We start from the raw sequence: 26,028 nt of genomic DNA on the forward strand, positions 1-26,028 counted from the left end.
CCAAGAGTTGGAGGCTCAGCCTCTCTCATTAAGTTGGCTGTCAAGCAGCTAAAAGAACGGAAAATTATTCAACTTCTAAGGGACCTATTATATCCTTCTGTAAAATTACAGATCTGGACCAAGTGATGGGTCAGGTCCCTTCAGAACTATAAAACTTAAGGATTTAAGATAATTCTTATTTTTATTTTGGCTGCTATTTTCTGTATTTCCCCTCATAAATGGTTAGCAAAAATTGGAAAAACGTTTTATTGCATTGTATCACTCCCAAAGGTCATCACTGAGTTGTGCTGTGCATTCTTTGAGCCAAGATGATATCTACTTTTCATGTCACTTTCTACATTCTTCTCTCATAATTCTTAGAACACTAATCAGATTTCTACTTTGCTTTAAGAATTCTTATGACTACTGAATCTGTCTGTGGGTTAGCTTTCTGTTGCCCAAATAAAAATGTAGTTCCTATTTTTTCACATTTTTCAGAGGTGTAATATTTGTAAATAAAGGGTGTTCCTTTAATTAGAACCAATTTCATACACTGCACCACTGCTAAGCAGCAATGGCTGGTATGATTTCAAAGTACATTTAACAGTGAACAAATTCTTTCCCTTTCTGAATAGAACTTGAGTCAGCTGCTTCCTGTTTATTCCCACTATCAACATCTTTATTCAGAACTTAACATTAACTCTTGTCTGGGCTACTTTACTAATCTACCAACTGGTGTTCCACTTCCAGCCTTTTCACTTTATAATTATTGCAATTCAGCCCTGCCAGAGCAATGTTCCCAAATTTCAACAAAGTGCATGCCACTTCTAGTCAAAATTCTGTGATGAGCTCTTATTCAACACCTCGATGCTTTGGGGTCAACCTACCTTTTTCAGGTTCCCATTGCTTCCCTTAACCAAGTATTTTCTACGTATCTACAGCTCTGTTTACATATCTCCTCTACCTGGTATTCTTTCTTTTATAAAACCCTACTCCATTCTTTAAGACCTATTGAAAGTTTCAATTCTTCCCTAAAGTGTCCCCTGATTCTTCCACCAAGAAGTTGAACTCATATAGCACACTCTTCCTTACACCTGCCTCTCTATATTATAACCTCTACATACGGTTCCTCACTGCCCGCCATTATACAATTCTTGGGCTTCTGTAGTACATCTTAATTATCTTTGTAACTTCCACAATGCTTTTTTTAATTCTCCATATCTGTTGAAGAAAAGAGTGAATATATAATATGGCCTAAATATTCATTTATGGGTCAAGATATTCAGAAACTGCAGCAGTTTAAAATTAGTCATTAGTCTTATGTAGTGTTTATTTTGGACAAATTACATAATCTCTGTGATCTAGTATTCATATATATGTATATATGAAGGTAAAGGATTTTTAGTATATTTTTTGCTCACTTGATGGATATAAAGCACTATAATATATGCTAGAGAAGAGAGAGAACTTTCAACTTTCTGGATCATGAAATATTGTCATAGGATTAGTGTGTTTCAGATTGAACTAACATGTTGCTAAAAATTTCTATCTGTTAATTCAGAATATACAAAGGTGAATAATTTTTATTTCATATTCTTCAGATGTAACACAATTATACTGGCTTCACAGTTTATTATTAAACTCAGCAGTGGCCACAGGACTGGAAAAGGTCAGTTCTCATTCCAATCCCAAAGAAGGGCAATGCCAAAGAATGTTCAAACTACTGCACAATTATACTCATTTCACATGCTAGCTAGGTAATGCTCAAAATACTCCAAGCTAGGCTTCAACAGTATGTGAACTGAGAACTTCCAGATGTTCAGGCTGGATTTAGAAAAGGCAGAGGAACCAGAAATGAAAGGGTTAATATTTTCTAAAGAATAAGTAGAATTTCTTCCTTAAGGTACCACAAGCACTGCCTTAGGAATGCTCCCATTATTGTCTATCATGGTTTGAGATCATTAAAACTGTCCTGTGTAAGGTACAGTGTACATTAATTATTTTCTTAAAACATGAAAGCAAAAAAATCCATAATTATTATAGGATTTGTGAACTTTGGGCACATACCAAATTGATTTTCTGTGCTCAATAAAAGTCAACATGATGGTTAGGAATTTTCAGCTGCAGAGAATTAACCCTTTTAGGATACTAGTTTGGTCTACTAGTACAATATTATAATAATTGTAAGAACTTTAAAAAATAAAACAAGAAAATTTGTTGCATAATCAAAAGCAATGAGCTATAACTAATATATAATACTATAAAACTTTAGATTAATATAAAATTAAAAGATCTTAGTCTAACATAATTTTCAATATTAATATCTCTTCCAGTCAACCAGAACATATAACTTTTAAGTAGTTCTAACTATAAATATAGTCATTTAAATCAATAAATTTTTAAAAAATTGCTTGAGAAATCTGTTAACTATAGAAGAATTCTCCCAATCTTTGTCTACCAATCCTAGTTTAAGGAAAAAAAAACAGTATTATAATTTTCTAAGGAATATTTTTTATGATATTCTTTTCTCTAGATACCTATAAATTCTTCCATTCAGGTTATGGAAAATGTATGTTTATAGAGAAATTAAAACTGTTAGACTTAATATCCACTATATGCATATGAGACCCCTATTTTGTCATAATATTCACTATTTCTTAACGTTCCTGATATTTTTTTCATGCCAGGAGTTAATCAGTGTGAAAATCAGGGAAGGTTTGAATGCGTTCTTAACCCTTAGGTTACAGACTCTAATGCTATTCTCTTCTCTAAGTGTCTTTCTTCAAAAGATATAAGCACACAACTTAGACTGCTTTAAATGGTCTAGGTTGAAATAAATGGAAATATTGTCTCTATTTATCCATGGAATACTGACATAATCTCTGATATACTTGTGGAATATAATACAGCCTGACTGCAAGATCATGATTCTATTCTCAGAGTGCTATTTACCCAGTTACTCATTGTAAAACAAGAGTGTTAACAAACCAAGAAACCAGGTTTTTCATGCATGGTCTTTATATCACTTTAGAAAAGCTTATGGGAGGACTTCCCCAGTGGTCCAGTGGTTAAGAATCTACCCTGCAATGCAGGGGATGCAGGTCTGATCCCTGTTTGGGAAATTAAGATCCCACAATCTGCGGAGCAACCAAGCCCAAGTGCTCTAGAGCCTGCACTCAAAGATCCCCCCTGCTGCAACTAAGACCCAAGGCAGCAACCCCCCTCCCCAAATGTATCTCCATGGGCTTTCTAGGTGGCATTAGTGATAAAGAACCCACCTGTCAATGCAGGAGACATAAGAGACTTGGGTTTGAACCCTGGGAAGATTCCCTGGAGGAGAGCATGGCCACCCACTCCAATATTCTTGCCTGGAGAATCCCATGAACAGAGGAGCCTGGCAGGCTACAGTTCATGGGGTCACAAAGAGCTGAACATGACTGAAGTGACTTAGCATGCATGCACACACACATGGTTCCTGAAGAGAGAGCTGAAGTTGCAAGACTGTGGAAAAGCATGTAAAATATGATAGCAAAGACTGATGTCCAAATATTCTCTTGTGCTTTTACCAAAGGTTCCACTAGCTTTTGCCATCCACCTTATATCATGAGTATTTGTAATGAACATGCAAACACCAGATCAGAAACACTGAGGTCTGGTGGCGTGCTCTCCAGAGTGTGGCATGAGTACTGCTGGCATCATACAAGAAAATATTAGGGGGTGTATTAACAACTGGAGAAGGCAATGGCACCCCACTCCAGTACTCTTGCCTGGAGGGTCCCATGGACAGAGGAGCCTGGTAGGCTGCAGTCCATGGGGTCACTAAGAGTCGGACACAACTGAGCTTCTTCACTTTCACTTTTCACTTTCATGCATTGGAGATGGAAATGGCAACACATTCCAGTGTTCTTGCCTGGAGAATCCCAGGGACAGGGGGGCCTGGTGGGCTGCCATCTATGGGGTCGCACAGAGTCGGACACTAGCGTAGCATATTAACAACATTTTGTATTTTACTAGATACACACTTATCTTAAAGTGTATTCCGCTTATTACTTTATGATTATTCTTCCTTGGGTCAAGCTTCCTTTTCATACAAATTTAAACTTAAAAATTGAGTTCATTAGCTTCTGACAAAAGTCAGATGGAGATTTGGGATTCTCTGGTAAGTGGAACAGTGATGTGGGAAGCTCAGTCACTAACTAGCTGAATCACCGTACCCAAGTCATACTTCTTTGAGCATCTGTTTCTTATTTGTAAAGAGACTGTTCTTTCGCTGCAAGAAGTCGTCTGCGGCGGCCTGTACAACCATGGCCAAGATTAAGGTCCTGAGACCCTGGCAAGGAGAAGCTGCTGAAACAACGGAGCACCTCAAGGTGGCGCTGTCTCAGCTGCACGTCGCTAAAGCGATAGGTGGTGAGGCTTCCAGACTCTCCAAGACCCGAGCGGCTAGCAAATCCACGGCCTGTGTTCCCACTGCCATTAACCAGACCCAGAAAGAGAACCTCAGGAAATTCTCTAAGGCCAAGAAGTATAAATCCCTGGATCTGTGCCATGCACCACCGCTTCAACAAGCAGGAAAGAACCTGAAGACCAAGGAGCAGCACTGGAAGGAGCAGCCGTACCCACCGTGAAAGGACACAGCCAAGGCCTGAGCGCACGATGGTCAATAAGACGTGAATAAACTAGCAAAACTAAAGATTGTTGGGGCGACCTCTAAGATCCTCTCTAAGATCCACCACCGTTAGATGATACGTTCTCTGTCTAACGCACTCTAAGTACACTAATCCTTGTAAAACAAAAGTAAGCATTGTAAGCCTTTACACAAGACGTGCTCACTTAAACTAGTCAGGGAAATTCATGGACTTGATGTAGATGTTTTTGAGGTTAAAACACCATAGATTAGATCAATCCTTTGACAGGATTGATTAGAACAATCCTTTGAAAGACTGGAGATAGACTTGGTTTGGCTTAGTAACACTTTTTTTTGCACATGGGAGGGATTCCAGATATCTTTAGATTCTCTCATCTACATGGTGGCCAAAGAGCAGAGAGCTTTATGTGCCATATTTCACGTGTGTTAGTATCATCCTAATCTGAGAGTAAGAAACCTGGAAATCCATGATGCAGTCAGATGAAAGATTTGAATAAAATCAGCCATAGAAGAAAAATACATGTTTATTACATGGAGAAAAGGATAGACAAATACTAGCATAAGGTAAAGAGTTGCCTTTTACAAAACAGGAGGAGCCTAAAGCTTTATGACTATGTGAAATAGTTGGTCTGGTTTTAATTTTTCACTCTGAAAATAGAAAACATGCTAAATTAGCACTATGTGCCTCTACTAAACTGTCTTGAATTAGCTCTCTACACAATAGCTACAGAATACCAGTTAAAGCCAAAACTTGACCTGGAGTACCAGAGACCATTTAATGGAGAAAATCTCTCCCAAGTAATACTTTCATGGCTAGGCTCCTTGTCATCTAAAATCATCTCCATAGTTTTAGAAATAACCCCCCTTTTTCTTGAATAGGAGTGGCTGTCCCTTTGTCTTCCTGAAGATTACCTATCATTACATCTGACCTTGCTTAAAAAGAAATTAGATTAACCGATTGTGAGGTGAAATAGAGAAAATTTGGTGATGATGAAGTTTGTGAATATTTGAACTAATAAGCAGTTTAAAAATGATCAAATTAAGGACTAAAGTCCTTTCATTTGCTATTTAGAATGCTAATTACATCTATTTAACCTATTCAACTCAACAAACAAATGAACAAATACCAACAAAACCAATACAATCTATTTTTTTTTTTTTTTGGTGTAGAAATAGATCTTCTTGTAATAGTGCAAAAAAGTAGAAAAGATGCAATGGGTGAAAATTTTTACCTATGATCTCTAAAAGGGCATATTCATAGAGCACATCGAAACACACAATACATAAATACAGAGATTGGGTCTCTGGAATACCAACAACTTCATTATCTGTTGCAGTTTCAAAGGCCTCTTAGAAAATGTGGCTTCAAAATTCATTAGCTTGTCCAATTATTAAAAATATCTTTAAGTATGCATTCTCAATCCGCGGTAATAATTTGAAGTTTGTCATTCTTAATTACAGTGGGGCTCTGGACTCCGGGAAAGATAGACACTGTGTGTGACTTCGGCTTCATTACTGCTGACTCAGTCTCCTCCTCAGAATAGCAGCCAGTCTCTGCCTGGTCTCACTGACTGAAGACGGTCGACCCCGGGGAGGATGTGGCTGGGGGACTGTGGGCAAACCTGAGCTGCTGACCCTCTTCGGCTGAGAAAAGGCTGAAGAAGTGGTGGGCTTCGACACTCCAGGCAGGCCAGGGATTTTGATTACTTTCTCAGAGTGCAGTCTGGCAAGCCTTCTCTCTCCCTGACCACTCCCAGCTGCAGCAGAGGAGGTTAGGCTGCCCTGGCCGAGGGAGCACGGTGACAGCGGCAACTGTCCGCTCAGCTTCCTGAGCCCCAGGAGCTGTTCTCTGGCTTGACTCAAAGCCTCTGTCAGTTCAAAGCGTTCTTCACACTCTCTACGCACTGTTTCCTGAAGAAAAGTGTTCTGAAATGAGAAAAAGGAAAGAAAAAGCAGCCATAGCTTTTAATAGTGTACATATGGACAGTTATTGGCGATACAAATTGATAACTGAACTGGAAATCAGAGGTCTGTGTTCTCTGACAGGGACAAATGAGTCAAAAATGCAAATGGTTTGTGAAGATGGAAAGAACTTTAAGAGAACATTTGGTTCAACCCTTGCAGTTTGCAGAAGAGGAATCAGGAGTCAGGGTCATTCAGATGTTAGTGGTGCTGGAACCCAGAATGCCTACTTCAATAGGGTTTCAACTCCTCTGTGCCTGAAAGTCTGTCCTGCACATGTGATGTCTAATAAATATCTGTAGTGTCATTATGTTATTTTATAATGAAGGGAAACTGCAGTACATAAGATAGATAAAAATTGCTTGAATTAGAAAATTGAGAGAATAAAATATATCAACTGTAGCATTTAGATAATAAAATCAGTGATTTTACGTGATCCGTTCTCAGAACTTAAATATACTGATGATTTGCTCTTTTGTGAGATATATATCAAAATGAAGAACAAAATCTGCTTTGAACTTCATTCAGCAATCACATATCAAGTTACTAGAAGCTATAGTGGATGTAGTTCCTGCTCTCAAGAAGTTTGCACCATTGTAAGTTTGAGTAGAGCTGCTTCTTACATCCCCAACAGAGGCTGGAGCCAAGGGTAGAAGCAATGGGGGTTAAAGAGAAGGAAGAATTTTTTAGTAGCCAGAGCTGTCTAAGGATACTCGGAAGAGTTGAATCTCACTTGACTGGGAAGTACTGGAGCAAATTTAAGCTTCAAATATGTGACTAGACTAGAGATTATTACAACGTCCTCAAATATCGAGACTCTACATTTCTAGTTGAAGACTGATAGCCATCTTTCATCTATGGAATTCATCAAAATTACTTCAAGCTCCGTGGTAAAAATTAGGTCTTGGATCTCCCTAATGTACTGACATTCATGTCTGCAGGATGTCAGAAAAGAGATTGAAAAGTAAACAACTGAAAATGGTATCCAGGAACTTCTCTGCTGGTCCAGTAGTTAAGAATCTGCCTTGCAATGCAGGGGATGCAGGTTCCATCCCTGGTCAGGGAGTGAAGATCCCACATGCTGTAAAGCATCTAAGCCTACAGGCAGCAACTACCGAGGCTGCACACTCTGGCGCCCAGGGGCCAAAACTAGAGAGTCGGTGTGCCATAAGAAACAAATAAATATTTTTTAAAAAGAAAGAAAATGATATCCAAATAGGTAACTACAGTTAAAGTGATCATGCTATAGGATTCTTCAGCTGAAAATGACTCTCTGCCTGGTTAGCTTGTTTGTGAAAAACAGCCTAGGCATTCCCAAGTCTGACGCTCGGTGGAAAGCGTCCTCCTAAGTGCTTACTGACTAATCTGCTGTTAGTAGAACTAAAAACAAAGCATCTTCCTGTATTTGAATTTCTTGTGATTACAGTCAGAACTCCATTCGACTCCAAATTTGGTAATCAAAATTGAAGACTATGGAACAATTCCAGATTAACAGTTGCACACTAATATTCTATAAAACCAGTGGCATGTCTGGGTCAAACAAACTCTCACCATTTATGTATATTAGCAGTAGACATACATGATCCACATATCCACATTTTTTTTTAAAATAATGGAGGTTAATTACTCAATTCCAGTTAATTTTTTTTTTTTTTTTTAGGAACAGGAGACCAAGGATGGTATTTGTGGCTTTATCATCTGGTTCTCATTAACTCTTCCTGAAATACTTGTTGAAAAGGCAGGAGAAGGAGGGCTAGAGAAGAAGCTAATAAAGTGCCTTGTTAGGTATCTTCTCATTTTCTGCTCCCAACAAGTATATTTGACCAAGAAAGACACTGAAGCCCATACTTGCTTTGTAACTTGCTGAGAGTAACCCAGCTTTGAAATGGTGGGGCCCCTGCTTGCCACTAGAGCCAGCTCCAAGCTGCTTATGCCTAAATTAAGGGTCTAATTAATTATATCAAGCATGCAGGGGCCATTTTGTTTCAGAACAATGAAGCAATAAAAAACAGTAAGACATTGCATTTGGTTTTGCCCAACTTTTCTAAATTTAAACTTTCTTTTAAAAGGAAAAACCATCAATGCATTTTGTTCTTTGTCTACTAGTAGAGTAAGCAGGCAAAATGTATTGAAGTGGTTAGATTTATGAGGCTTTAAATAAATTAGTATAGAAATTTCCTTGATTAAGAAAGCTATGGGAAAGAGTTAATTTTGTTTAAATATATAAACGAAAAAAATTATAAAAGTTAACAATGTGGTCAATAAATGCATACTAAGTCGATTCAGTCATGTCTGACTCCATGTGACCCCAAGGACAGCAGCCCTCCAGTCACCTCTTTCCACAGGATTCTCCAGGCAAGAATACTGGAGTGGGTTGCCATTTTCTTCTCCAGGTCAATGAATGGGTGACGTGAATAAAAGGTGCACAAATATGGAAGGATAAAGTGATGGATGATATGACAACAAGGGCTCTTGTTAAAAAGAAAAGAAAACTCAATCCATTTACAAAATTAAATTCAAATCTCAAAGGATAGGAGTAGTACTCTGTGGAAAACATCCTGAAAGCAAGTTACTCAAAAACTGTTTCAGGCAAGTGACACTCCGTTGGAGGAGGAAACGAAAAGGTGGAGTGAACCCAAAGTTGTCCCGGTAGCAAGTACAGTGGGAGCAAAGTACCTGCCAACTCCAGACTGAATTTTGGAAGCGCTGCTGACCACCTTGGTCTGGGGCCCACTGCTCTGAAACTCATCCTTCTTCAAGGCTATTTGCTTCCAGAACAAAGGACAAATTCTCTTTCTTTTATTATTCCCCAAAGCGGGACAACCTCTAAACCGAGAAGAGTATTCAAAGATAGGTCTTCTATTTTGTCTTTGTTGTAAACACTAAGAAATCTCAGATGAATCTCACAATATCTGTATCTCTTCTGACACTTAATATTACCACCTTCTTTAACATTTGGATAATAATTCAATTTTGTAGTTCAGGTGTTAGAATTTATTCAATTGTGGAATAAATAAATGAAATAGAACACATCGAGTTTTGGAGATTGGCGTTTGAGAGCTGGAGTGTATGTGACAGGGCATGACAGGAGCACACATGGATGTGGCCAGAGTTAGTGAGACACTTCAGTGAAAAGTTCCGTCATATGTGAAAAAGAATCATTTCTCGTGGGTAGATTGCTTTCAGCAATTAAGCAAAGTATTTGTCTTTTGGGATTGATGATCTTTTTGTAAGGTTAGGTAGTTGTAGAATTTTAATATGTGTTTTCATTGAACAACATGGGAAAATATCTAAGATGGAACATGTTCGATAAGACTGAAAATCATAGGCAAAGAGGAGAATAATCAGTGAAGCTACAGCATTCTAAAAGTTTTAGGTAAAAGCATCTTTGGCCATATTTTAATATAGCAAAATAGTGTTATCACTGGACTGCAACTAAACTGTAAGTCAAAATGGAAAAGAAGGCATGAGTCAGATGAAGAGGGGCAATGGGTTTTCCAGGCAGAGTGGGCAGTGATGCAAACGCCCGGCAGTGAGAGGGAGAGTCACATCTTGGGAAGATACATGGCTTAGTATGACTCCAGGGCAGAGTGCAGAGAACGGGAGAGACCAGGACTGAGGCAGGGAGAGTAAGCAGGATCAGGTCAAGGACGACTTTGACAACCTGCTAATAGTAGTTTTAACTCTGAGCGCCATATGCAGTCCCGAAAGATTTATTTAAGCAGGGGCTGGCATGGCCAAATTTACAATAAAGGAAGATCCCTTTGCCAGTTCTGTAGAAAGTAGCCCTGAGTGAGAAGGGATGGGAAGCAGGAAGGATAGGAAGTCAATTTTCATGCAGCAGATTCATATCCTAAGTGCCCCTTGGTTGGGGTGGTCTAGGAGAAGGGGAGCTAGCATTCCTGAGTCCTTAACCCATGCCAATTGGGTGAGAACATTATCTACAGATATGCCTACAACATTTTCAGATGATGGCCACTTTGAACAGACTTAAAATATGGCTTAATTGCACTCCTACTGGGAAAATAAATGTCAAAATGAAAATATAAATTAGCTCACCATCTGTATGAAATTTCTAGTATTAAAAAAATGGTCAATTTCCCCCACTCTTTGTAATGTAAGAATGGTTTATTTTTATGTTTGTTTTCTTTTTTGTCCTTAGAGACAGCTGGATTGCTTTCAATTCCAAAAACAGTGGAAGGAGCAAGACAAGGCTTTGCTGGATAACTTGATTATTCTGAAGGTGAGAATTCCATTTGTGATGGCAATCCGCTGTATTTGGCATAATTTTGGGGGAACATGCCAGGAAAGCAAGTTCTCAGTGAAGAAGCAGCACAGATGGGTGTCTTTGTTCATGCTTTATACCCAGTGAGGTCTGAACCAGTCATGCCGTGATCAGATTACAGTTTCCACCAACCCAAACGAGATCTCTCCCAGGGTGAGTGGGTGACTGGCCAACTGGGTGGGGAGCTGAGGTGGAAGGAGACTCTGTGGAAAAGGTGTGGAAACCAGAAAGATGAGTGGGTGTTAGCAAAGGATGTGCCCAACCTTCCATTTAAGACTTCTGTTCAACTAATCTGATCAGCCAAAACACTGCAGGAAAACAGTGGAAATGGCCCTTTGGTAAGGCAGGGAGGAGAATCTGGATAAATTTCCAGGAAGGAAGCAAAATGGATGTTAGGCAGGTTGTTCTTAAAATTGTTTTCTATGCTTGCAAACATAATGGGCACTGTGAAATAACCATGGCAGACATACCAAAACAGAAGGAGAGATGGAGGGCGATAGTCCCTTGAACTGATAGCCTTCAAGAGCAGATTTTAGAATGGAGAGGAAGAGCCCATGAAGACATAGTGTTCAGGATTTACTTTCTAAGTCAGGAAGCTAATTTTAGTTGAGACTTAATTAACATTAATTAGAGACAACAAAAACAGTTTCTCCATATTTTTCTCATTCTGTCAAATTTTTGGCATCCATACTGCATACCAGGGCTGACTCTCCAACACGTGAAAGACAGTTTTGCCTGGATCTCCCTCTCCATGACTGGAGACCCTTGGTCTGAGCCCCCTACCCCCCAGAATAGCCCCTCTTCACCCACCACCCCATCTGCCTTTGTTCCCTGTGAAGCTGGAAGGCACAGAGTCTCCATTTACCACTTTACTCTCTGGAAGACACTCCAATGTTCTCTTTATTAGGTTCAAATTGAGTAGTTCTCAAAAATGAGAACTACTAACTTTTTAATTGACTCACTTTGGTTTCTCATAAATGGAGTTACCAGAGAAATGTGTGCCATTTTCTCTACATCAAATAAATACACAAACAAATGCATATCCTAAAACTAGGCATATTCTTCTTGCAGAAAAGCTATTTATGTTTTCAAATGTATGTATTCCTAAAATTTAATCTTAAGAGTTTACATAAATCCATCCTTACCAGATGTATTAGTAACATTTCCTAAATAAATAGGCCTTCTTTTTAAAAAAAATAGGCTTTACATTTGGAGCTTCCCTGTTGGCTCAGATGGTGAAGAATCTGCCTGCAATGCAGGAGACCTGGGTTTGATCCCTGGGTTGGGAAGATCCCCTGGAGGACGGCATGGCAACCCATTCCAGTATTCTTGCCTGGAGAATTTCATGGACAGAGGAGCCTGGCAGGCTACCGTCTCATGGGATCTCAAAAGAGTCGGACATGACTGAGCGACTTTTACTTTCACTTTACATTTGGAAAATATTGACAACACCAAAAATTTTAAAACTCATCCAGGGGCTTCCCTGGTGGCTCAGTGGTTAAAAAAAAAAAAAAACCCACCTGCCAATGCAGGAGACCTGGGTTTGATCCCTGGGTTAGGAAGATCCCCTGGAGAAGGAAATAGCAACCCAGTCCAGTATTCTTGCCTGGGAAATCCCACGGACAGAGGAGCCTAGTGGGCTATAGTCCATGGGGTCTCAAAAGAGTCGGGAATGACTTAGCAACTAAACAACAGCAACAACAAATGGAAGAGGCTACCCTAGATCTCCAGGAGCATATGCATTTTATTAATGTTCAATAATTCAAAACTGAATTTCAAAACCTATCTGAAATAAAAATTCTTGTACAGGAGATTGTGAGTCTAAGTTGCAGGCTCCCTTCTTTAGATACTTTCATTCCTTAGAGTCCTTGCTAGATTCTTTCTGTTTCCCTCCCACCTCACTAGATGTTCCCTCTACATCACCTTTGCCCCAGTCTCCTCATCCTCCCAGCCTCTCAGAGTTGGCACATTCTCAACCCTCCTCTATTGCCCCATGCTCTGGGTGACCTCATTTAGTTCCAAGGATTAGGATATGTGGATGCCTCTGAAATCAGTATCTCTCCTCAGTTTTCCCTGAACATATTGTCCATTCAACACCTCCATTTGGATATCTAATAGATATATTAAGGTTCAGTTCAGTTCAGTCACTCAGTCGTGTCTGACTCTTTGCGACCCCATGAATCGCAGCATGCCAGGCCTCCCTGTCCATCACCAACTCCAGGAGTTTACTCAAACTCATGTCCATTGAGTCGGTGATGCTATCCAGCCATCTCATCCTCTGTCGTCCCCTTCTCCTCCTGCCTCCAATCCCTCCCAGCATCAGGGTCTTTTCCAATGAGTCAACTCTTCACATCAGGTGGCCAAAGTATTGGAGTTTCAGCTTCAGCATCAGTCCTTCCAATGGACACCCAGGACTGATCTCCTTTAGGATGGACTGACTGGTTGGATCTCCTTGCAGTCCAAGGGACTCTCAAGAGTCTTCTCCAACACCACAGTTCAGAAGCATCAATTTTTCGGCGCTCAGTTTTCTTCACAGTCCAACTCTCACATCCATACATGACCACTGGAAAAACCATAGCCTTGACTAGATGGACCTTTGTTGGCAAAGTAACGTCTCTGCTTTTTAATATGCTGTCTAGGTTGGTCATAACTTTCCTTCCAAGCAGTAAGCGTCTTTTAATTTCATGGCTGCAATCACCATCTGCAGTGATTTTGGAGCCCCCCAAAATAAAGTCTGACACTGTTTCCACTGTTTCCCTATTTCCCATGAAGTGATGGGACCAGATGCCATGATCTTAGTTTTCTGACTGTTGAGCTTTAAGCCAACCTTTTCATTCTCCTCTTTCACTTCCATCAAGAGGCTTTTTAGTTCCTCTTCACTTTCTGCCATAAGGGTGGTGTCATCTGCATTTCTCCCGGCAATCTTGATTCCAGCTTGTGCTTATATTAAGGCTAACACGTCCCCAATCGAATTCCCGATATTCCTCCCAGTTGTATTCCTTAACTAGTGCTTTCCATCTTAGTAATGGCACTTTCGTTCACTCAGTTGTTGAGACACCAAACTTTGGCGTTATCTTTGGCCCCTCTTACCCTTCTTCATCATCCCACCCATCAGCAACTTCCATTACCTACACCTAGGAAATACATGCCAAATATATACCAAATCTGGCCAATTGTCACCTCCTTTATGATGGTGACCAACAATGCTTTTCTAGACCTTTTCAAGGACCTTGTAATAGGTTTTTCTGCTTTCATTTTGCCCTGCCCTTTCAACCTATTTTCCACTCAGTAGTCAGAGTGATTCTCTAAAAATAAGTCAAATCATGTTACTCCCTTGGTTCAACATTGCCAGGTAGCTTTTCACCACACTTAGAAAACAATCCAAAGTCTGTAAAAAAAAATTATTTATTTATTTTTGGTTGTACTGGTTCTTCACTGATGTGCATGGGCTCTCTCTAGTTGTAGAGAGCAAGGGCTACTCTCTAGTTGTGGAGTGAGGGCCTCTCATTGTGGTGCCTCCTCTTGTGGACCGCAGGTTCTAGGGTGCCTGGGCTTTAGTAGTTGCGCACACAGACTCAGTAGTTGTGGCTCCTGGGCTTAGTCACCCCACAGCATGTGGAATCTTACTGGATCATGGATTGAAGCTGTGTCCTCTGCAACGGCAGGTGGATTCTTATCCACTGTGCCACCAGGGAAGTCCAACAATCCAATGTCTTTGTTGTTTTTCAGTCGCTAAATCTTGTCTGACTCTTTGCAACTCCATGGACTGCAGCACATCAGGCTCCTCTGTCTTCCACTGTCTCCTGGAGTTTGCTCAAATTCATGTCCATTGAGTTGGTGATGCTATCTAACCATCTCACCTCTGTCACCCCCTTCTCCTTTTGCCTTCAGTCTTTCCCAGCATCAAGGTCTTTTCCAATAAGTCGGCTCTTCGCATCAGGTGGCCAAAGTATTGGAGCTTCAGTTTCAACATCAGTCTCTCCAGTGAATATTCAGAGTTGATTTCCTTTAGGTTTTACTGGTTTGATCTCCTTGCAGTCCAAGGGACTCTCAGAAGAGAAGCCAAAGTTGGAAGGTGTCCAAAGTCTTTACAGCCTTCGAAGACTCCACATGAATTGGCCCCTCCAACCTTGCTTCCTACCACGTCCTCCTTGCTCACTAAGCTCCAGCAATGCTTGCTGACTTCCTTGTGGTTTCTCAAAGGTTCCCAGGATGCTTCTTGCCACAGGGCCTTTATACTTCCTATTCACTCTGGAATGTTCTTTTTCTTACTTCAGGTCTGCTTGAATATTATCTTCTCAGAGAGACCTCTGACCATCCCGTCGAATATAACACTTCATATATATGTGTGTGTGTGTGTGTGTGTATTCTACTTCAGTAGAAAAGATTAAAGAACAAAAACCACCAGCTGTATTAGGCACACAGATGTAGATTCTGTGGGTTCACTGAAGAGTACTCCTTTTGTTTGGACTTGAAGAATAAACAGAAATGTTTCAGGTACCTATTACTAAAATTTAAGCTAGAATCTGCTTTGTCTTTATTTTAAAAATTTCTCTAATCTTAAAAAATATCTCATTAAGGTTCATATTCTGTTGTTTATTTACTGTACTTAAAACTTTCCTGTTTTTTCTTCTATAACTTTGTCCCTTATCCTTTCGTCTGCTTCCCTCTCTGTTGGGTCCTCTATATCATTTACTCTTTTCTATTATTTTAAATTATTTTTTTTAATTAGTTTATTACACATAGTTAAAGATTAAAACAATACTATAACATTATAATGAAATAAAGCACTTCTTCACACTTTCAGGTTCTGCCTCCCAGGAACAACCATTTTCAGGTTTTTAAGTTGTTTCTAATGATATTTATATCCATGGTCCTAGATAATGTTATTATACAGCTACCTCATGGTTTTCAATTTTGAAGTCATTATCTACAGATTTCATAGACTCAAAGATGAGGATTTAGCTTCCTATTTCAACTCTTAACAGTTGTTTCACCTTCCATTAGGAGATGTTTCTGCTCCCCGAGGAGAGGCTTCTATCACAATTTTATTGGAAAACCTTCCCAACTTCTACCACAATTTTTAGTCAAATCTATATTCCACTTTATATGATTATAGTATATAAGTATATGTACACCTTAGCCGTGCAGTGTACTATGATTACATTTCCTTTCTTTCCCAGTTCCCTTCTGGAGTTTATTATTATCCCATTATTTATCTGCTTAGTTTTCTAGGTGTTGATAACCAATTTTTCACCAAACCTACTTACAGAAGTGTAAATATCCTCTCAACATGTTTAAGCACCCCATGTAGTCTATCCATTCTCTTTTTTTCCTCAGAGACATCCTTCTAAAAATCTGCCATTCTTTTGCTGAACTCAGCCTGGCTATTCTCTAAGTCTGCTGCACTGCTGCCATCCGTGGATTTCTTCCCACCATCGTCCTGGTCCTGGGGATTCCCACTACCTCTCTCCTGTGTTGGAATGCTCATTTCCTGATTCCTGCGTCTTCTCCTTTCTTAGTTTACGCCCTCTTTGTGAAGCTTCCTGAGAAAGGCTACAAGGGAAGTACCAGTTTTGAGAACCCTAATGTCTGAAAATATCTCTGACACCTGCATTTAATTGATCATTTGGCAGGATATAGAATCCTAGATTGGAAATAATTTTCCTTAATGTTTTTAATTCCTTATGTTTATCCTTAAGGTAGTGACATTTCATGATGAAGTGCTTTGCTGTGTTTGCTTTGCCATCCATCATGCTGAGTGGACTTGTTCAATATAGAAATCCCCTTCAGTACTTAGAAAATTTATTGGATTAATTCCTGGATAGTTTTCTCCCTTCCATTTTCTCTGTTCTCTCTTTCTGGAACTCCTATTAATGAAGTATTAGATATCTTGGCTTGATCCTCTAACATTCTTTTCTTCTCTCCATCTTTTGACCTTTTTCTTCTACTTTCTGTGTTATTTCTTCATCTTTATCATTTAAGCCAAATATTAAATTTTTTATTTCAATTCTTATACTTTAATACTCATTCCTGTTCTCTTTTTATAGCCCTCTGTTCATGTTTCATGGATATAATATCTTTTCTTTTGTCTCTAAGGATATGAATTATACCCTTTTTTGACACTTTTGTTCCTTTTTTGCTTATTTGTTTGATCCTGATTCTGTCTTTCATATTAGAAGTGTTCCTCAAATGATTGGTTATTCTTTGCTTTTTGTGTTTAAAAAACAAGTCTTCAAAATGTTACTGGAAACTCTGTGTGTCTACTAGGTAAGGGCTTGTTTACTGGTATATGTTTCATTGGACATGCATATAACTTTTAATTAAAAGTTAGTTAGTGCCCAGAGGTACTAATAGTTGTTGGTACCCAGAGGTATTTTATTTTTTAAAACTTCTTTAATCAATTAATCAGTGTCTTAATAGTTTTTAGTGTATAAGTCTTTCAATTCATTGGTTAAGTTTATTCCTAAGCCAGAGGTATCTTCTTTTGAGCTAGCTCATTTTACCACAGAGGGCTCCTCCAATTTCCTGGGTATTGATATATAAGCTTGGTTGTCTGTTCTGGGAAGTGAGTGGGTGACAGGGACTGGGAGGTATCACCCTGAAATATACAGACCTTCACTCTAGCTCTTGCCTTATATCATCTCCTGCTTTTGTGTATCCTCAAGTCCAAAGTCTCTTGCATTCAGGTTTTCTAGAGTGTAAAACTTTAGTATCCTGCCAGGATGGTAGGTGGGGGCTGCCTGGGGTTGCAGAGGGCATCTAAGCATCTGTTTGCACCTTTAAAAAACATTCAAACAGCCCTGTTTTCAGATCTACTCTTCTCTCCCTCTTTGAGAGATATCTGGTGAGCCTTTCTAATGTGATTGGGTTTGCTCCTTTTTAGGATTCCATGCACTCCCACACTCTCCACAAGTATTAGGTTTCAATATCCATAGCCTGCTGATTATCTCTCATCCATACCTTACTTTCCATTTTCCAAATTTTGGTCAACATTTTTTTCATCAAATGTCATCTCCTTTCCTGTTCTTTTTTCCTTATGTATTTATTCACTTTTTATTAATTTACTGTCATTTTAGTGGTATTTGGGGATGGACGCAGAGATAAAAATATGCATTTAATCATTCATGTTTAACCAAGAGCATTACCTTCTATTTTTGAATATCTTTCATCCTCATTAGATAGCCACAGGAAGTGGGAGAATTTAAAACTTCTGCCCCTTATGTTTTCCTTATCTATAGTTTCAAGTCAACAAAAATATTGAACTCTCTGTACTGGCTTTACTTTGATCTGTTTTTCACATTCTCCTTTTGAATCCAAGGCCCCAAACAGTGGAGTCACACTGTCTTGGTAGAGCTCATACGGAGCTAGTAAGGAAGGAAAACTGGCAGCAAAAAGCATGGGATCTATTTTAAGCTGGTTTTAAATGATAATGTCCTGTTCTCTAACATATTATGTTTCTTTTCTGGCTTCTTATTTTTTTTAAACTGTTCCAATTTTTGATGTTTGTGTCTTTTCCCTGTGAAGAATTTCAGGAGCCCCCCTTTTTACATTTACATTTCCCATATAGTTTTACTTCCTGTTTTTTCTCTTCTTATTGACCTGAACCTTTTGTTGCCTCACCTTCTTGACCCTTGTTTCTGTGGCAGCACTCCACTCACCCCTGCTCCATGGAGGAATATCCATTTTGCCCTTTTGAGGCTATGGCTTTCCTCCTATCCTTGAGAACTTTCTTTACACAATTAAAAACAAAGTCCTACCTATTTTCTGGCCTCCTGAATGAGAGTGGGGTTTTCCTCTCCTTAATTAGCTTTCTTATTAGACCATTAATTTACCTTCTTTCTAATGGGAATTTGTTCTCCACTTAAATGATGCTTTTTTTCCTCCAGAACCTGAGAAATTTCAAGTGTCTGGAATGCATGGTCACAAAAAGTAGTGCTTTTTACTTTACATGCTAACAACCTCAGTTCATTCTGGCTCATAATTCCTATCACTTGTATTAATTCATTTCCAATTTAATAAGAACATTCTGGACTTTAGCATTCTTAAACCGAGAAGCAGTCTTAATTATTTACTCTTACAGTTCAGTTGTAATTGTCTAACTTCTAATGGGAAGTCTGCTCTCAGCCATGTCCCAAGATAACTTTACTTTTGCTACAATCCCTTTCTATTTCCCAGTAATGATCTATGATCATTTATATACCAACTCAGTATCTTGTATCTTTCCAAAGTCTGCATGTAAAAAAATTTCATCTCTGAGTGGCTTCCTGTTACAACCAACAAGCAGGAAGAATTCCAAATGTAGCTGCTTTTGTGTGAAAAAGATATTCATTCTTCACTTGTAGTCTAGCTTCTCTTGCCAAAGTTACCTTCAGAGGCCCTGAGTTGGCAACCTATAAACTGGCCCCCACTTATCCCTCCCTTCTTGCTATTCACAGCCTTCTGCAACCCCTTTGAGTTGAGTGTGGCCTGGAATTGTTTCATCTCTAATGAATAGAATGCAGCAAAAGCAGTGGGATGCCACTTCTGAGATTAAGTTAGAGAGATTGTGGCTTCTATCTTGGGCACCATCTCTTGCACTCTCTCTTTCTTACTTGCTTGTTTTGAGAGAGACTAGCTACCATGTTGCCAGGCTCTTCTATGGAAAAGTTCATGTTGGAAGGAAGTGAGGGGGTCTTCTCTTCCCCTTCTTCAGCCAACATTGAACTGAGGCTCTCAGCCCAACCATGAAGAAGTAAATCCTGTTGACAGCTACATAAATGAGCTTGGAAGTCAACCCGCCCCCAGTTGAGCCTTTTAATGAGACTGCAGCAGCTGACACCCTAACACCAACCTCATGAGAGGTACTGAGCAAGAGGCATCCAGCTAAGCTGCACATTCAGATCTCCGACACTCAGAAATAAATGTTCGCTGTTTGAAGCCACTGATTTTGATGACAGTTTGTTATATAACAATACATAACTAATGCAAGTCCTATGGCCAGATTCCTAACTTTTAGTCTGTGTTTTTACATGGGAAGTTTCTTTTTAGATCATTCTTGCCTCTGGATGTCACTTTAACTGCTCAACATAATATTTTCTCTAAATTCCTCTTTGAAAGCAGGGAATGGCAGTTGTCAGTCATGTTCATAATTGCATATTGATGACTAGCACAGTGCCTGGCACTTGAATACAGGCACTGGCCTATTATATATTTCCTGGATTTGACCCTTTATAGTCTTGTTCTAGTTTATAAATTCCTAGAATAAATAAATGTCCTAGTTTATAAATAACTCATTACTTTCCATATTGCCATTTCTTGGGGAGATTTGAGAGTCAGAAAACCTGCTGGTCTAGTTACTTTGGCCTTTCTCTCCTTTAACCTGCTGTCCCTACTCTAGAACTTCAACACTGCTGTCTTAGTTGAAGTATCACCTCTCTCCTGCTCCAGCAGAGCTGGGTCCATGTGTGTGCTGGCTCTTCCCACTCCTGCCTGGACTGGAGGAGCAGCCCCTTTTCCAAGGGAGGTTGTGGTGCTGTGTTCCAACGGGAGACATTCAATCACACAACACCTAGCCATCTGGTGGAGTAAGCATTAGTGTGTTTATTATTATTCTAAAAGTAAGAGAGAGGGTGTGTGTGTGTGTGTGTGTGTGTGTGTGTGAGTGTCCTGGAGATTTGAGTGCCAAGCCTTAGGTCACTTTGAAATTTAGAAGCAGAATCACTAAGATTCAGGTATCCTAAAAGAGGAAATATAGAGATTCATGGAGATGAAATTTAGAGATCCAAATCTTAGAAATTCAAATTTGAATCTTGGCTCCACCATGCTGGGTCATCTTAGAAATTATTCAAACATCTTGAGTCGGTTTCTCACCTGTAACATGGAAGTAATTTCTACTTTAATAGGGTTTTTGGGTATTATTCTTGATCCAATATTCTGTTCATTCCACATTTTAACTTAAAATTTCTTTGCAATAGGTTCACTATGTCATAATTATAATGATGGTATACACTTTGAATTTTGGTTGACAATTTACAAATAGCAAGAAAACATGGTGTATTTGTTAATAATCAATATTACTACTAGCACTTTCCTTTTATTCATCTTTAAGACACCAATAAAACCAAAAAATTTATCACTAACATTCAGAATCTTCCTCCATTTGCCTTTATCTGCTATACTGTCATAAATAGGATCAAATATTCTAATATGACAATATTCTAATTCCTGGCTATTGGAAAATTGCCCCACTGTTTTAATAAATTTGGGTTACTAAAACAAAATACCAGAGGCTGCACAGTTCAAACAACAAATATTATTTCTCAAAGTTTTGGAGACTGTGAAGTTCAAGATCAAAGTGCCAACAGATTTGGTGTCTGGTAAGGACCCTGATTCAAAATAGCCATCTTCTTACTGTGTCCTCACATGGTGAAAGGGGTGAGGAAGCTTTCTTTCATAAGCGCACTAATTCCATTCAGGAGATTAGCTCATCTCTCAAGACATAATCATCTCTGACAGACCCATCTCCACACATCATACTAGTGATTATATTTAACATATGAATCTGGGAAGACATTCAGTCCATAGCATCCACCATTTCTAAAATGGTCAGCAGTTCAGAAATAAGATTTTGTTAGGAAAAAAAAATTCAAATCAAAATAACTCTGTTGTTGTTTAGTCACTAAATCGTGTCCAACTCTTTGCAACCCCATGGACTGTATCCTGCCAGGCTCCTCTGCCCATTTCCTTCTCCAGGGGATCTTCCTGACCTAGGGATTGGACCTGCGTCTCGTGCACTGCAGGTGGATTCTTTACCACTAAGCCACCAGGGGTAAGTATGTTGTTGTTCAGTTGCCCAGTTGAGTCTGACTCTTTGCGACTCCATGGACTGCAGCATGCCAGGCCTCCCTGTCCCTCACCATCTCAGAAAGTTTGCTGATGCCATGGACATGAACTTGTCTACTCCAGTTTAAATAAAATACTGCTGAAATAATCATGCGTACACAGGAAAGAAGACCAATACATGTAGATTATCTTACAACTTTGGAATGACAGAACAATAAAACCCTAAAGAACAACTGTATTTAAAATATACAGTCTAAAATACAACTGCATAGATCGATCTCTCTCCTCTTGAGTCCCCCTTTTTCTCCTCCTACTCATCTCTATCTCCCTCCTCCCTCTCCTCTTCATGTAACTCTCTGAACCTCTCTGGGTGTCCCACAGGGGGGAGAATCTTTCGCCATTAACCTAGAAGTTTTATTAACAGTGCTATATAGTAGGAGAAGTCTTGAGACTACTGGAAGAATAAAACTGAAATCCAAAGGCAGGAGACTTAAGCCCCAAACCTGAGAACACCAAAAAACTCCTGACTACATGGAACTTTAAGTAATAAGAGACTGTCCAAAAGCCTCCATACCTACACTGAAACCAACCACCACCCAAGAGCCAATAAGTTTTAGAGCAAGACATACCACGCAAATTCTCCAGCAACGCAGGAACATAGCCCTGAACGCCAATATACAGGCTGCACAAGGTCACACCTAACACATAGACACATCTCAAAACTCATCACTGGGCACCCCATTGCACTCCAGAGAGAAGAAATCAAGTTCCACTCACCAGAACACCGACGCAAGCTTCCCTAACCAGGAAACCTTGACAAGCCAATCGACCAACCCCACCCACTGGGTACAACCTCCACAATAAAAAGGAATCACAGACCTCCAGAATACAGAAAGCCCACTCCAGACACAGCAATCTAAACAAGATGAAAAGGCAGAGAAATACTCAACAGGTAAAGGAACATGAAAAATGCCCACCAAGTCAAACAAAAGAAAAAGAGATAGGTAATCTACCTGAAAAAGAATTTAGAATAATGATAATAAAAATGATCCAAAATCTTGAAAACAAAACGGAATTACAGATAAATAGCCTGGAGACAAAGATTGAAAAGATGCAAGAAATGTTTAATAAAGACCTAGAAGAAATAAAAAAGAGTCAATTAAAAATGAATAATGCAATGAATGAGATCAAAAACACTCTGGAGGGAACCAAGAGTAGAATAACGGAGACAGAAGATAGGATAAGTGAGGTAGAAGATAAAATGGTGGAAATAAATGAAGCAGAGAGGAAAAAAGAATCAAAAGAAATGAGGACAATGTCAGGGACCTCTGGGACAATGTGAAATGCCCCAACATTCGAATCAAAGGAGTCCCAGAAGAAGAAGACAAAAAGAAAGGCCATGAGAAAATACTCGAGGAGATAATAGCTGAAAACTTCCCTAAAATGGGGAAGGAAATAGCCACCCAAGTCCAAGAAACCCAGAGAGTCCCAAACAGGATAAACCCAAGGCAAAAAACCCCAAGACACATATTAATCAAATTAACAAAGAGTCAAACACCAAAAGAACAAATATTAAAAGCAGCAGAGGGAGAAACAACAAATACACACAAAAGGGTTCCATAAGGATACAGCTGATCTACATAGAAACCCTCCAGGCCAGATGGGAATGGCAGGACATACTTAAAGTAATGAAAGAGAATAACCCACAACCCAGATTACTGTACCCAGCAAGGATCTCATTCAGATATGAAGGAGAATTCAAAGCTTTACAGACAAGCAAAAGCTGAGAGAATTCAGCACCACCAAACCAGCTCTTCAACAAATGCTAAAGGATCTTCTCTAGACAGGAAATGCAGAAAGGTTGTATAAACGTGAACCCAAAACAACAAGGTAAATGGCAACAGGACCACACCTATCAATAATTACCTTAAATGTAAATGGGTTGAATGCCCCAACCAAAAGACAAAGATTGGCTGAATGGATACAAAAACAAGACCCCTATATATGCTGTCTACAAGAGACCCACCTCAAAACAAGAGACACATACAGACTAAAAGTGAAGGGCTGGAAAAAAATATTTCACGCAAACGGAGACCAAAAGAAAGCAGGAGTCGCAATTCTCATATCAGATAAAATAGACTTTCAAATAAAGGATGTGAAAAGAGACAAAGAAGGACACTACATAATGATCAAAGGATTAATCCAAGAAGAGGATATAACAATTATAAATATATATGCACCCAACATAGGAGCACCGTAATATGTACGGCAAACTCTAACGAGTATGAAAGAGGAAATTAATAGTAACACAATAATAGTGGGAGACTTTAATACCCCACTCACAACTATGGATAGATCAACTAAACAGAAAATTAACAAGGAAACACAAACCTTAAATGACACAATGGACCAGCTTAGACCTAATTGGTACCTATAGGACATTTCACCCCAAAACAATCAACTTCACCTTTTTCTCAAGTGCACACGGAACCTTCGCCAGAATAGATCACATCCTGGGCCACAAATCTGGTCTTGGAAAATTCAAAAAAATTGAAATCATTCCAGTCATCTTTTCTGACCACAGTGCAGTAAGATTAGATCTCAATTACAGGAAAAAAATTGTTAAAAATTCAAAACATTCGGAGGCTAAATATACACACTTCTGAATAACAACAAGTCAATAGGAAGAAATCAAAAAAGAAATCAAATATGCATAGAAATGAATGAAAATGAAAACACAACAACCAAAACCTATGGGACACTGTAAAAGCAGTGCTAAGGGGAAGGTTCATAGCATTACAGGCTTACATCAAGAAACAAGAAAAAAACCAAATAAATAACCTAACTCTACACCTAAAGCAATTAGAGAAGGAAGAAATGAAGAACCCCAGAGTTAGCAGAAGGAAAGAAATCTTAAAAATCAGGGCGGAAATAAATGCAAAAGAAACTAAAGAGACCATAGCAAAAATCAACAAAGCTAAAAGCTGGTTTTTTGAAAAAAAAAAAACAAAATTGACAAACCATTAGCAAGACTCATTAAGAAACAAAGAGAGAAGAACCAAATTAACAAAATTAGGAATGAAAATGGAGAGATCACAACGACAACACTGAAATAACAAGATCATAAGAGACTACCACAGGCAGCTCTATGCATACACATGGAAACTGGATGAAATGGACAAATTCTTAGAAAAGTATAACTTTCCCAAACTGAACCAGGAAGAAATAGAATATCTTAACAGACCCATCACAAGCAAGGAAATCGAAACTGTAATCAAAAATCTTCCAGCAAACAAAAGCCCAGGACCAGATGGCTTCACAGCTGAATTCTACCAAAAATTTAGAGAAGAGCTAACACCTATCTTACTCAAACTCTCCAGAAAATTGCAGAGGAAGGTAAGCTTCCAAACCTGCATTTCTTGACGGGCCACCATCACCCTCAATTCGCAAAACCAGACAAAGATGCCACAAAAAAAGAAAACTACAGGCCAATATCACTGATGAACATAGATGCAAAAATCCTTAACAAAATTCTAGCAAACAGAATCCAACAACATATTAAAAAAATCATACACCATGACCAAGTGGGCTTTATCCCAGGAATGCAAGGATTCTTTAATATCCGCAAATCAATCAATGTAATACACCACATTAACAAATTGAAAGATAAAAACCATATGATTATCTCAATAGATGCAGAGAAAGCCTTTGACAAATTTCAACACTCATTTATGATTAAAACTCTCCAAAAAGCAGGAATAGAAGGAACATACCTCAACATAATAAAAGCTATATATGACAAACCCACAGCAAGCATCACCCTCAATGGTGAAAAATTGAAGGCATTTCCCCTGAAATCAGGAAAAAGACAAGGGTGCCCACTCTCACCCCTACTTCAACATAGTATTGGAAGTTTTGGCCACAGCAATCAGAGCAGAAAAAGAAGTAAAAGGAATCCAGATAGGAAAAGAAGAAGTGAAACTCTCACTGTTTGCAGATGACATGATCCTCTACATAGAAAACCCTAAAGACTCTACCAGAAAATTACTAGAGCTAATCAATGAATATAGTAAAGTTGCAGGATATAAAATTAACACACAGAAATCCCTTGCATTCCTATATACTAACAATGAAAAAACAGAAAGAGAAATTAAGGAAACAATACCATTCACCATTGCAACAAAAGAATAAAATACTTAGGAGTATATCTACCTAAAGAAACAAAAGACCTATACATAGAAAACTATAAAACAGTGATGAAAGAAATCAAAGAGGACACAAACAGATGGAGAAACATACCGTGTTCCTGGATTGGAAGAATCAATATTGT

The 26,028-nt window shown here is 39.0% G+C and overlaps 2 protein-coding genes across 2 annotated transcripts in view; one reads left to right on the forward strand and one right to left on the reverse strand.

Moving 5' to 3' along the window:
* The first annotated feature begins 4,283 nt into the window (after positions 1–4,283).
* Positions 4,284–4,607, forward strand: LOC122444774 (60S ribosomal protein L35-like). Its single transcript, XM_043473395.1, has one exon. The coding sequence runs from the start codon at positions 4,284–4,286 to the stop codon at positions 4,605–4,607; it is 324 nt and encodes a 107-aa protein (XP_043329330.1).
* Positions 4,608–5,133: 526 nt separating this feature from the next.
* The window catches only part of LEKR1 (leucine, glutamate and lysine rich 1), a 210,219-nt gene continuing 189,324 nt past the window's right edge, over positions 5,134–26,028 (reverse strand). The window contains exon 13 of the mRNA XM_043473929.1: positions 5,134–6,553. Within this exon, the coding sequence (XP_043329864.1) occupies positions 6,140–6,553 (414 nt within the window). The 3' untranslated portion in view covers positions 5,134–6,139. The remainder of the gene's footprint in view (positions 6,554–26,028) is intronic.

This window comes from Cervus canadensis, chromosome 7 (assembly GCF_019320065.1).
Source record: "Cervus canadensis isolate Bull #8, Minnesota chromosome 7, ASM1932006v1, whole genome shotgun sequence".
Classification (NCBI taxonomy): domain Eukaryota; kingdom Metazoa; phylum Chordata; class Mammalia; order Artiodactyla; family Cervidae; genus Cervus; species Cervus canadensis.